This window comes from Taudactylus pleione, unplaced genomic scaffold (assembly GCF_031769625.1).
Source record: "Taudactylus pleione unplaced genomic scaffold, aTauple2 ptg000006l, whole genome shotgun sequence".
NCBI lineage: Eukaryota > Metazoa > Chordata > Amphibia > Anura > Myobatrachidae > Taudactylus > Taudactylus pleione.
Window position 1 is genome coordinate 10,789,384 of NW_028284409.1, and position 12,181 is coordinate 10,801,564.

Consider the following 12,181-nt stretch of genomic DNA (forward strand, 5'->3'; position numbering starts at 1 on the left):
AATATTACCCTGTGCTCCTGAAAATACTTTTGCATTATGGGAGGAAGGGAGCATTGTGCTATATCTCCCCCATACTGGACCGCACACACAGGGGGCACCCTGTCTTGACAGAGGAGCGTCTAAAGTTCATATCTTCCCCATCTTGTGCCAAATAAAAAAAAGTTGTGGTAGCTTGTGATTTGTTATAAAATGGTAGGCCTTATTGTACCACTATATTCTTCCTATGCAAGTGTTAAAATAGAGACAGTGAAAATTTAGAAAAACAAATTTAATTTTCATTTCAAGTGCAGATTTTCTTTGTCAAACACTACACATACAATCCTGCTTTTACTGTTTTGGAAAGGTAAGTTATTGGCGACACAAGAACCACAAAGTATTTCTATGCTATGATAAAGAGTTTGTTAATCTACTAGATACCTGTGCTGTCCACTGTTTTTGATATTTCACCATTTCTTTCAATATTGGATTGCTGAGGAAAAAATATAATAATGCTATTATTATCAATCAGTTGGCCCCAGTACACACAGGAAGACCTGACCATTTTACAGCTACATGCAAAACCATTTAAGAAAACAGCAGCATAGCATGATAACCAATCAGATTCTGGCATTTTATAGTAGAGTTATAAATGAATGTAAACAGATGATTGGTTAGTATTGGCAAGACAACCAGATTAAATAAATGCGTGCAAATTGCTTGTCTGTTTTCTTTGAAAATTATTAACAAAAGCCACTTTTAATATGGTCTGCTCATAAACTGAATCATTGCAGCAGAGTAAACTAGGCATATACTGCATTCTGGTGTCGGTTTGGTGCTCTGACCAAAGTCCGTCTTTTTTCAAAAGATTCAGTTTTGGACAAACAGCTTTTTAACACTAAACCAATTCCAACAACTTTCTCTAAGGTGCCCAATAGCTGCTATCAGCAGCACTTTCAGTCACGGAAAGATGCTGCAGTTATTAAGACTTACGAATGCTAAGTGATGCTATACGACCACCAACAGTGCCGTTGCCTCTTGTTTCTTATATGGCCATTCAGGGCCAATGAATACATGCTCAGGCAGAAAAGACCCCTGAATACTGAGAGTGTAACTTGACAGAGCTGGGGACTTGAAAGAGGACTGCTAAGGTGCTAGGGCAGGGATCTCTGTGCAACAGGTGGGTAACAATTTGTGCATGGGGGCATTTCTCCACAATAGCATGCAATCTGGACAGGGGTATATTAATCTGCAATATTTAGTTTGCAAATTGGCAGAGGGCATATTACTCTGCAATATGTGGTTTGCAATGTGGCAGGGGGCATATTACTGTTGATTGCATTATGGGAGGGGTATTTATAATAGGCTGCAGTGTGTACAGCATGTATGTATGGGGTAGATAATGTGTGTGCTTTGCAATTGGGGGATCTCTCTCTACAGTATATAGTTTGCAATTATTCGGATGGATGTCTCATAGAAAAAAGCAGGAGTGTATACAAGACAATTAATCGTTTTTAAAAGTACCTTATCTCCAGTTTCACTACGTCTGGTTCTCTTCATGATCTCCTCTAGTCGCTGTACAAAACAAAAATGTAAAAAGTTTAGGTGAAGGAATTAAATTATTTACCAATTGAAATGAGCTCGACAATATAGGCCTGTTATCTGAAGCAGACCAGTCAGTGTCCCACCTCAATAAATTGTCTACACTATGGGTAAAGCAGGCAGGCAACAGGCTCTGTGGCAAGTAGTCATGAGATACAAAAATGTTGCTGAGCTGAACCCAGTAACAAGGTCTGGTCTCCTAATGAACATCTCACTTACATTTTATATACAAACATTGCATAGGCATAACATATTTGAAGTAATATAAATAAAATGACTGCCTAATTATGGTCTTATTTGGGTAATTTATTATTGTAATTAATGTTAATATTTTACAAAATTGATGTAGGGATTCATTAAACATTTTTGTATAAATTTTATTTTTAGTTAGTGAGGATCTGCAAACTAACAAAGCAGTTTCAGAAATCGTGTTCTGGCTGTTTGTTAAACTGGTGCTTAAGGGCTTACTAGTATAGAAAGAACTCCTTACCTTCTTCCTCTCTGAACGTTCTTGCTCCTCTCTTTGGAAATGTTTTTCCCGCTCTATCCTAATGCGATTGGCTTCTTCTATCTAGATAAATTATATAAAAACAAAATGCAGTTACAAAATGATTAGCATTTATTAGTTTCTCTATTATACAGTAAGATTTAGTGATGTCACCAGAAACCTAAAAAGAAACACTTTGCCTGTGCAAAGAATTTGAAATAATGTAGTAGAGAGGTTTAAGGAGATAGACAACACGAACATGTAAGATAAGAGTCAATAGGTTTTATAATAGGTCCAAGCTCCAGGGATCTATGTCTGCCTCTAGCTGCTACACATAGAAGAGGTATCCCAACCTCATAGAAATCATATTAAGACAGGGGTTTGTGTAAGCGTTTTGAGGTCTAGTTTAAAAGTGTAAAATGCTTATGGTGTCATATGTTCTATACATAAATGTGTGTAGAATGTTGTGTGGTTTTGCATAGGTCCCAGGTAATCCACCTTGTAGTTCTGTGGGATGGGTGTTCTTGAAAGGTATAATGTTCAATAAATGTTTGGAAGGACTGGTTTGCAAAAACTTTGGGCAGTGTATTCTTATAGAGTCCCACAATGAGTTAATATGGTAAGTGTCACTATTGATATGTTCCAATAAAAAGTCTTTTCCCTTCTCCACTGGTATATGCTTATCCTAGTCACCTCTCCACCTCAAATGTCACACAAAAAATGTCACACAAAAAAAGAAGAAACAAAGAACCGAAGCATCAGGTTCTGGTGAGCACTAGCAGGCAAGCGGCAAGAGCTGGGTAAGTCTGAATAACTTACCTTTTTGCACTGCACACTAGTGCTCACCAGAACCTGATAACTCATTGTGGGACTCTAGAAGACTACACTGCCCAAAGTTTTTACAAACCAGTCCTTCCAAACATTTATTGAACATTATACCTTTCAAGAACACCCATCCCACAGAACTACAAGGTGGATTACCTGGGACCTATGCAAAACCACACAACATTCTACACACACATTTATGTATAGAACATCCGACACTGTAAGCATTTTACACTTTTAAACTAGACCTCAAAGTGCTTACACAAACCCTTGTCTATGTAAGATAAGAGTACCTATATATTGAGATGGATAGTACTGATGGAGTCCATCTAGCATTAGGAATGAAGTAGTACATTTAGCATCTGTAACTGGGATTGTTTTAAACATTCATCATGTAATTTTATAATATATATATATATATATATATATATATATATATATATACACACACACACTGTACATACACATATATAGCAGTGAAATGCGGCACTCCCATCCAATAAAGAAGACTCTTTACAACACTGTTGTAGCAACCTTTCAGCGTTGCTATAGCGCTGTTGTAAAGAGTCTTCTTTATTGGATGGGAGTGCCGCATTTCACTGCTCTACAATATACCAGACTACAACTGGTAATTTTGAAGGCACCCCCACACAGTATTTGTTTTGTTTGGATCAACCAAGCGAGTGCTGTATCGGACAGTCCATACACACACTAATAAAAAAATTATAGTATATGATATTATAATATATATATATATATATATATATATATATATATATATATATATATATATATACACACACACACACACACACACACACACACACACATTCTTACATGAGAGCGGCACCCCTGGTAAAAACAGAGACTCAGAGGTAGTGTAATAGCACAGTCAACGTTTCAAAGCTTTAATATAGCTTTTTCATCAGGACTCATGATCCTGATGAAAATGCTACATTAAAGCTTTGAAATGTTGATTGTACTATTACGCTACCTCGGAGTCTCTGTTTGAACCAGGGGTGCCGCTCTCATGTAAGAATGTTCTAATACTCTGTGCAGGCACCCGGTCAAGGAATTATTTTATAGGGAGTGCCAGACCCAGCTTATATATTATATAATTAAGGGCATATACACAAAATGACCAGTGTTCATGATACTTGATACACCCAGCAGAACATGGCACTCCCTGCACAGACGCTCTACACCAAACATTCCTCAGGGAGCACTAATAGTGCATGGTTTCCATTTTTCCCAGTTGAGGCACAGGCGTAGTCATTACTCACTGATACATTTTAAAAGATCCACAGGTGGAGCTAATTATTTTGTTTGTGGCTCTGTGTGGAGATGTGGAAAACATGCACTGTTAGTGCTCCTTGAGGAATGAGTCTGGGAAACACTGAGTCTACACAATGAGGACTAAAACACAGGTTCTCAAACTCGGTCCTCAGGACCCCAAACAGTGCATGTTTTCCAAGTCTCCTCACAGAATCACAAGTGAAATAATTAGCTCAATCTGTGGAACTTTTAAAATGTGTCAGTGAGTAATGACTACACCTGTGCACCTGCTGGGTGACCTGGAAAACGTGACCTGTGTGGGGTCCTGAGGACCGAGTTTGAGAACCACTGGACTAGAATATAAAAAAAGCATTGTGGTCAGCCATCAATAATACCTTTATAGTCCTTTGGGGGTGATGCATCAAGCCTTCTAAAGAGTTGAGAAGTATACAAGCGGAGAAGTTGCCCATAGCAATCAATCGACTTCTACCTATTATTTTATAGAATGTACTTGATAAATGCTACCTTGGAGCAATTTCTCCACTCTTAAGAAGGCTTGGTACATCTCTCCCTTTGTCCTTACAGCTTAGCAGTCTTGCTTTGCAGAAATGCACAGTGTGAGATGGCCATAGTGACTAATCGCTGCAATTTCACGATTCTACCCTGCATCACATCCCATGAGGACAATGGGGCTTTAGTTGTTTGTATGGGGAGTGGGGTGCACTGCTTTAATGTCTAACAGGGCTGCAGCCGCATGTACTGAACAATTATATTACCTTGAATTACCTTCATGGCTGATGGCTTCTTATTTCCGTTTTGGGGTTTAGTGGTGTTACAAGAACATAATACATCATATAATGGAATACTATGTGAAAATGGGGGGGGGGGGGGGGAGTAATCAATGCGTAAAGTGATAACAGTGAGAAACATACAAGTGTTACAAGTAATCTACAGTATGTTTTATCAGCCCAGTATGAGAGAAGTCCATCTGCTGGCTTGTACAGTTGTAATTACCACTGACACTTAACTATCTTTTTACTTACTAGAAATGGAAATATGATCTATATAATAATGCTGCTAAGTGAGTGTCTACAGACCAACTACATCTCCGCACAGCAAATGGGTGGGGGAAGGAAGGTGTCATTTAGAGGAAATGTCCTCTGATTGGTCGGCAAGGCTGCCACACACACTCTCTGGTAGGGATAGCCATCAACGGTTAACAACCGCTAATGGTAGATGGTTTGCCATAGATGGCAGAGAACCATTGGTACAGAGCTCATCAATTTTTTTTCTTTCTACTTGGCGCTGGGACACAGAGCCTAGATCCCAACCCCCCCCCCCCCCCGCCCAGATATGAAAGATGATGTCTGCTCCACCTCTGATTGGCTTGCAGCCCGGTAAGTAAAGGAGCAGGGTTGACCATCGGTGGGTGAAATAAGCACAGCAGGTGGGATAGGAGGCCGTCATGTTGAGCACCTCCTGTAACAGCAAATGTGAGGACTGGGTTTGGCGCAGGCGGGAGAAGCAGATGTCACATCGGTGTGATCAGTGGCTGGCACAGCAAACCGTAGGAAAGCAGTTTGGCGGTCTTCTTTGCAACCATGTTATTTCGGGAGTGCTGCTCCTCCCACTCCTCACGGTTGCCGTAGACTTTACTAAATTTACTAAAATGAGAGATATTTTACAAGTGAGTTTTAAAAGAGATGTTGCCCATAGCAACCAATCAGATTCTACTTAACATTTAACTAGCACATTCTAGAAGACAATAGGTAGAATCTGATTGGTTGCTATGGATAACATCTGTTCTAACACTCACTTCTAAAAGTTCTCACTTTAGTAAATTTATCCCTTAGTGTCGACCCTCTCATTGACATGGCATGATGGGTCTGTTGGGGAGGAGGGGGGGGGGGCGAGGGGGACAGAGATATGATAGAGAGAGAGAGAGAGAGAGTGAGAAATAAGTAGAACCTGTACCGCCGGGCACAAGCTGAAGACCTGCATATTATTCATGAGAACCTCCTTAGATTCTAATATAGTACATATAATATCCAGCATCCTTTGACGAGTTTTTGCCAGGACAGACTAAGTGCTTAGGAGCTTTGTTAGAGAGTAACACGCACTTGTTTCTGTAGACGCTCTGCTTCCTCCCGCTCTCTATGCTCTTTTTCCTCAGCTAATTGTCTGAGCTGCTTTTCTTTCTCCTGTCGCTCTTTTTCTTCCTTTAGCTTTCGCTCTGCCTCCAGCTGTTTTGCCTCCTCCTCTTGCTGAGTTCTTTGCTCAGCTTTCCTTCGAGCCAATTCCTCTTTTCTTTTCCTGCAACAAGTATATAAGTTGTAAACATCGGGTGCTGTACTTCTTACCTAGAAGTTTGTGACACAGCTCGTTTTCTGCTCTGGGTTCATTAACTTCTAACCTTTGACTGTTCCTATTCTGACCAACAAATTATGAGAGACTGTAATTTACCGTTCTTCCTCTTCTTTTTCTCTTTTTTCTTGCTCATCTCTCTCTCTCTGTTCTCGAGCAAGTCTCCTTTTCTCAGCAAGAATCCTGGTGGCTTCCTCTGGATTGGTGGTTCCAGCAAATGGCTTGCCAGGCACGGTAGGTGATGGTATGACTGGTGTAGATGGCAATACTGGAGAATCTTAAATGGGATCAAAAGTAAAGCTAACACAATCAAAATCAATATGTAATAATGTAATAAATTAGAATAAAATGGATTACTGTGCCTAAACCTAAAAGCACCGGGGGCTGCAGACATTTTCTAAGGAAGTATTTTTGTACTCAGTTGTCTTCTACATTCTACAGATAAAACCAATTACCTTTAAAGTGATATAATGGGAGACATTTACAAATATACATTTTAATTTTAGTAAAAGCAAACAACTAATTTCTAGCGATATGCATGTCATGCATGACATTATTGGGTATCGTATAGTAGGTAGACAGTCAATAAATCGACAGGGTTAAAAAGTGAAGAGGTAATAGAGAACGGGAAAGAAGTGGGTCAGTTTAAAGTTATGTGGAGATGTGGAGAGTCTGATGGGGACAGAGGCCCTGATTCAGAGCCGGACGCTCTGACAGAGCGCTCGCTCTGAATCAGGGCCATCGTCCTCTTTTTTTTTTTAGAGCGGCCTCCTAGCCGCTCGCATAGCTGTGGGTGACCACCCACAGCTATAGCGAGCAGCCAAAAAGGTGGTCACGATGGTCAAGACCATCGGACTTGCGACGAGACCCTTGTGGTAGGGTCTCGTTGCCGCAAGTCCTGGAGTGCTTTCGGCTCTATCAGAGCCGAAGGCACTCCCACTGCCCTCACTTGTGATGTCAGTGGGGCCGGCCCCAGATGGTAGGCGTTCCCACGGGAACGCCTCCGTCTGGGCAGCCACGTCCCCAGCACGCCCACCAAAGGGGGCGTGCTGTCACTCACCATCGACAGTACGCCCCCTTTGGTATGAGACCCATAGCGACGGCTTGGCCGTTGCTATCCGGGTCTCGCGCATGCGCACGACGGAGCCGGGTCCGTTGTGCGCATGCGCACTGGGCCAACATCGACACGCTTGCGGGCGCTCAGCGTTCGCGAGCGGGTCTGAATTAGACCCAGAGTTCCAGTGGTAAGGAGCAGCACAAGCAAAGTCCTGCCGGCAGGAGTGGGATGACGTAATCAGTTGGAAGGAGAGGCGGCATGCATTTGTAGAGCAAATTGTGAAGGGAAATTAGGTCAGAAATTTAAATAGGAGAGAAATGGGTGAGGGCTTTCTAAGGAGTATGAGAAGTTTGAATTGGGTTCTGAATAGAAAGGGGAGCCAGTCTAGGCTTGAAGGCAATAGGAGGAAGTTTGGAGAGGAAGATGAGATGAGCAGCACCATTGAGGACAAAGTGTGAAGAGGTGTGAGACAGTGAGGCCAGATAAGAGGCTAGAAATTACAGAAGTTCAGTCTGGAGATGACCAGCGAGTGGATGAGGGTAGTTTCCTCCAGGGTGAGAGAGGGTCTAACCTTGGAGATAATTTTTAGATAGAAATGTCGGGACTGCGATAGGTACTGAATGTGTAGTTTGAAGGAGAGGGAGGAGTCAAGTACAATACTAGGCAGCGCACATGTGGGCTGTAGGAGATGGTGATGCTGTCAATAGATAATGACATTGTGGGAGGTGCGGTTATTTTTGAGGGTGGAAAGATTATCAGCTCATTCTTAGACATGTTAAGTTTAAGAAAGTGCTGGGACATCCAAAAGGAAAAAGCAGATCGACAGGTGGAGATGTCTGTAGATGTCTTCAAGGGGATCGGGAGGTCGGGAACAACAAAGAATGCGTGGCACATCAATTCACGACCTCCCGATCTGACCTTTGCAGGAGCGTTTGAAGCCATCTATCGGCCAACACTCCTGCATAAACACTATACATTTATCGGGCCGATCATAAGATTTATTATCCAATACCAAAAGATTTTGAAACAGGCCTAGTGTAAGGCAGTTTATAAGATATCAAAAGCAAACAATTAGATTCAATTTAAAATTAAGCAAGACATTTGTAGTCCTCTTATTACAATGTATAACTGTTGTAAAACATTAGACATATTAAATAACTGGCAATAAAATGCAAGAAAACAAACTATGTAAAAATGTTATGGTACCTCGCATTGCTTCTGCTGTGACGGGGCTTGAAGACCTTTTCTCAATAACATTTTCTATATCTGCTGGTGGTATATCTGTTACCATTACGGCTTCATTATCTGTGTAGTCATCAGGTTGTTTTATGTCCTGTTTTTTCTTGGTGTCTTCTTTGCCGTCTTTTTTTGCTGGCCGGACGTTTCCAGGGGAGAGTGGACGATGAATGATCGTTGTCCCCTTGATGGAACTGTTAGATGAAGCTGGTGCTGACTTACTTGTAATAGACAAAGTGACTGATGACTTCTGTGTGGGTCTGCGAACCACCACAATGTTTGCATTAACCAAAGTGAACAACAACAAAAAAAATGTAAATTCATAATCATTAAATCTGGCTACTATGATTCTCTGATAGTTATGGCACCTTATCAAGTCTTGCTATGTAAAAGTATTGTAGGTTCCTGTATTCTTTCAGGTGATTTTTATTGTAATGTAGGTCTCAGCCACTGGTGACCAATTACAAAAGAGTTGTATAAATAAAATTTGTTAATCTAGAAATGCATTGCATTGTTATACTTTCAGCAATTGGGCAGGTAGGTAGAAAGTTAGGCATTATTTTATTTCTAGTTATATTACAGTAAAATCACACAGTACACTGTGCTAAAACTTAAATGGAACTTATCTAGCAAATCTTACAGATTGTATTATAATGTGTAATTTTGAAATGGTAAAGTCAGGATATGAACAACTAGGATACACAATGGATCTGCCTACAATATTATGTGCACACTACTGTGCAGCAAATCACATTAACACTCACACTCCAGACGTAGGAGCAGGTGATTTGGTTTTCAGGATACTAGGGAAATTGAAGCTCCTGACATTGGAAGAAGATGTTGGTAATCCACTATCCTTATCGGTGTCTTGTTTTTCTTTTTTCTCCACCTTAGAAAAAATAAAATAAAAACATTGTCAAAGCAAAAAGGACACAGTCTTATTGACTAATTTCATTATGACACAACTATGGCAGTCATATTTTCCAGTGATCACGCTGAGCAGAAAATTATGTGGGTCCCAGGGACCCTTAACTTTATAAAATCAGGGTCCTACCTGACAGTTTCTGGGTTCCATTGGAATTAATATGAAACAAGAAAAACTGGACTAAAAAAAAAAAAAAACAGTACTGTAATCCAATGTATTTTATAGAGTGTAATGAGACATCCGCCCCAGATAGCATGAGACCTCCCCACGAAGCCCGTTAATGCGACAGCCCCACATATAGTCTATGCAGCGGATGAAATTTCCGCTGGCTATTGGAAGGGAAGACAGGGCAGGATCCTATTAGCTGGAGAGCATTGCAGCCAAATACTATTCACTGTAGTGCGTCTCAGCCGTCATTGGTTGCAGAGCGCGACCCCAGGGACTCCTCATTTTTGTGAAAGTGGGTCCTCCACTGTCATTTTGGTGTAAAGGAAGTGCTATAGAACGCAAGTGTGATCACTGTATTCTACAGTTTGGGCACAATCTGCATTTACACACAAGGGTACCTATATGGTTTTTTAATTGAGACATGAATAAAAGAAGGCATGAGAACTCCCTTTTATGTATCTAGTTTCAAATTATATTTGTTCTTTAGGAGTTTTGTCACCTAGCAACAGCTGGTGGGTGGTGAGTAAGCCACCCAATTACCACGTGAACAAGGTACAGTGAGAAAGAGTCCATCCCTCAGGCAGGTTTTGCTACAGTGCAGACATCTGTTTCTGACAGACTCCTTACAGCCGTCTTCCATGCATTGTAAAAGGTGACAAAAGAGCAACTAAACAAATGACAGTGACTATCCTTTAAGCTGTTATCTATGCTAAAAAAATATTTCAGGTAAGTGTAATACATTTTTTCTACCTAAGAGTCTGAGGTAAAAGTCACCTCTGTTCATCATAAAAAAAAAAGTGATCTCTTCTCACCGACAGCGATTCTATATCATTTAAACTGTTATTTATGGCGAAAAAATATTTTTTTTCTGTCAGGAAGGTACAATACATTGCCAGTACCAATGTACACCAGTTTCCACAGAAGACAAATTTCTCTTGCCGTAGCTGGCAATGTATCTCTGTCTGAAGATGACACTGTGCCTGATTCAGCAAGGAACACAGTTGCTTATACGCATGCAATCGGGCGGTTGTTGCCTTCTGCACATGCGTACACATCGCAGTGCGCGTCCTAGCCATTGCGATCGGGACTGCGATCGCAGAGGCTACGCAGACCCATGGCAGAGTGACTGACAGGAAGTGCAGTTTGTGGGTGGTGATGGGGGGGTGATCGTGCAAAAGCAGACGTACCAGTGCGTTGCATAGGCATGCATAAATTAGACACTGCGATACCATACGCAGCCTGAGGCTTCATAGCGTGCGCTGAAGTGAGCAATTCCTGAGTGAGGTCTGACCTGCCTTAACTATGCAAATGGGTCCGATGGTACTCAATTGTACCAATGTTTTCGCAGTCTTGCTGTGTAGGTGAAGTGGGCGTCCTTAAGTATGCTGTGGCGGCATTGCAATCGCTGTGGATTAACATACTATTGCAGTACACTACATTGCGATCGGTAGTGAATCAAGCTCACTATTAGAACACATTTTAGACTCTCCTGAGAATGTCCCTCTACAATGGACTGTATAGCCATATACACATGGTCATGGCGGCACTAGAAAGAAAGACCTACCACCAAATTATATACCTCACATTGGACAATAAAGGGGCTTATTCATCAAACAATAAATGGCCCGGTAACCATGCGGAAACGCTAGCATATTTAAGTTCCCGGGCCATTCATCATCAAGGGTCCAATAGGACCCCCTTAGTATTCAGCAAACTACGAAAACTCAGTGTTAAACAGTTAATGACCAGCAGCATCAGCTATTATTAAACTGAATATGCCCTAACAGTTTATAGGGTTGCTTTGAGCCTTATCACCCACATGTGTACATAAAGAAAGGTCTAAACTACAGGAGCAAATAGTGCAGGTACATCTGGGATCCCCGTAGGACTCCCAAAAACCCATTTATCATCTTTGACCAAGGTTGTTATAAAGGCCTCCTGGGCAAAATTGTATACCTCTGACTTAGGGGCCCACTAGGATTTCCGGTGTCTTCGCCCGGCGGACGCCAACCCGCCAGGGCTTCGGTGTTTTCGCCTGGCGGGTGCCAACCCGCCAGGGCTTCGGCCTCTTCACCTAGTGGGCGGCAGCCTTTGTCAGCTCTTTTGCATTGCCGCCGCCCACTAGGACTTCCAGCGTCTTCGTCTGGCTGGCACCAACCCGCCAGGGCTTCGGCGTCTTCGCCTGGCGGCCACCAACCCGCCAGGGCTTCAGCGACTTGGCCTGGCGGGGCACCCACCCGCCAGGGCTTCTAGCGTCTTCACCTGG

The 12,181-nt window shown here is 41.9% G+C and overlaps 1 protein-coding gene across 5 annotated transcripts in view; it reads right to left on the reverse strand.

Moving 5' to 3' along the window:
• MAP7 (microtubule associated protein 7) overlaps positions 1-12,181 on the reverse strand; it is a 202,352-nt gene that overhangs the window by 10,864 nt on the left and 179,307 nt on the right. For all 5 annotated transcript variants that reach the window (XM_088452536.1, XM_088452517.1, XM_088452527.1 and 2 more), the window contains exons 9-15: positions 9,587-9,711; positions 8,793-9,082; positions 6,629-6,806; positions 6,286-6,478; positions 2,069-2,149; positions 1,501-1,551; positions 418-469 (exon numbers count right to left, since the gene is read on the reverse strand). In XM_088452536.1, coding sequence (XP_088308662.1) covers positions 418-469; positions 1,501-1,551; positions 2,069-2,149; positions 6,286-6,478; positions 6,629-6,806; positions 8,793-9,082; positions 9,587-9,711 — 970 coding nt within the window. The remainder of the gene's footprint in view (positions 1-417; positions 470-1,500; positions 1,552-2,068; positions 2,150-6,285; positions 6,479-6,628; positions 6,807-8,792; positions 9,083-9,586; positions 9,712-12,181) is intronic.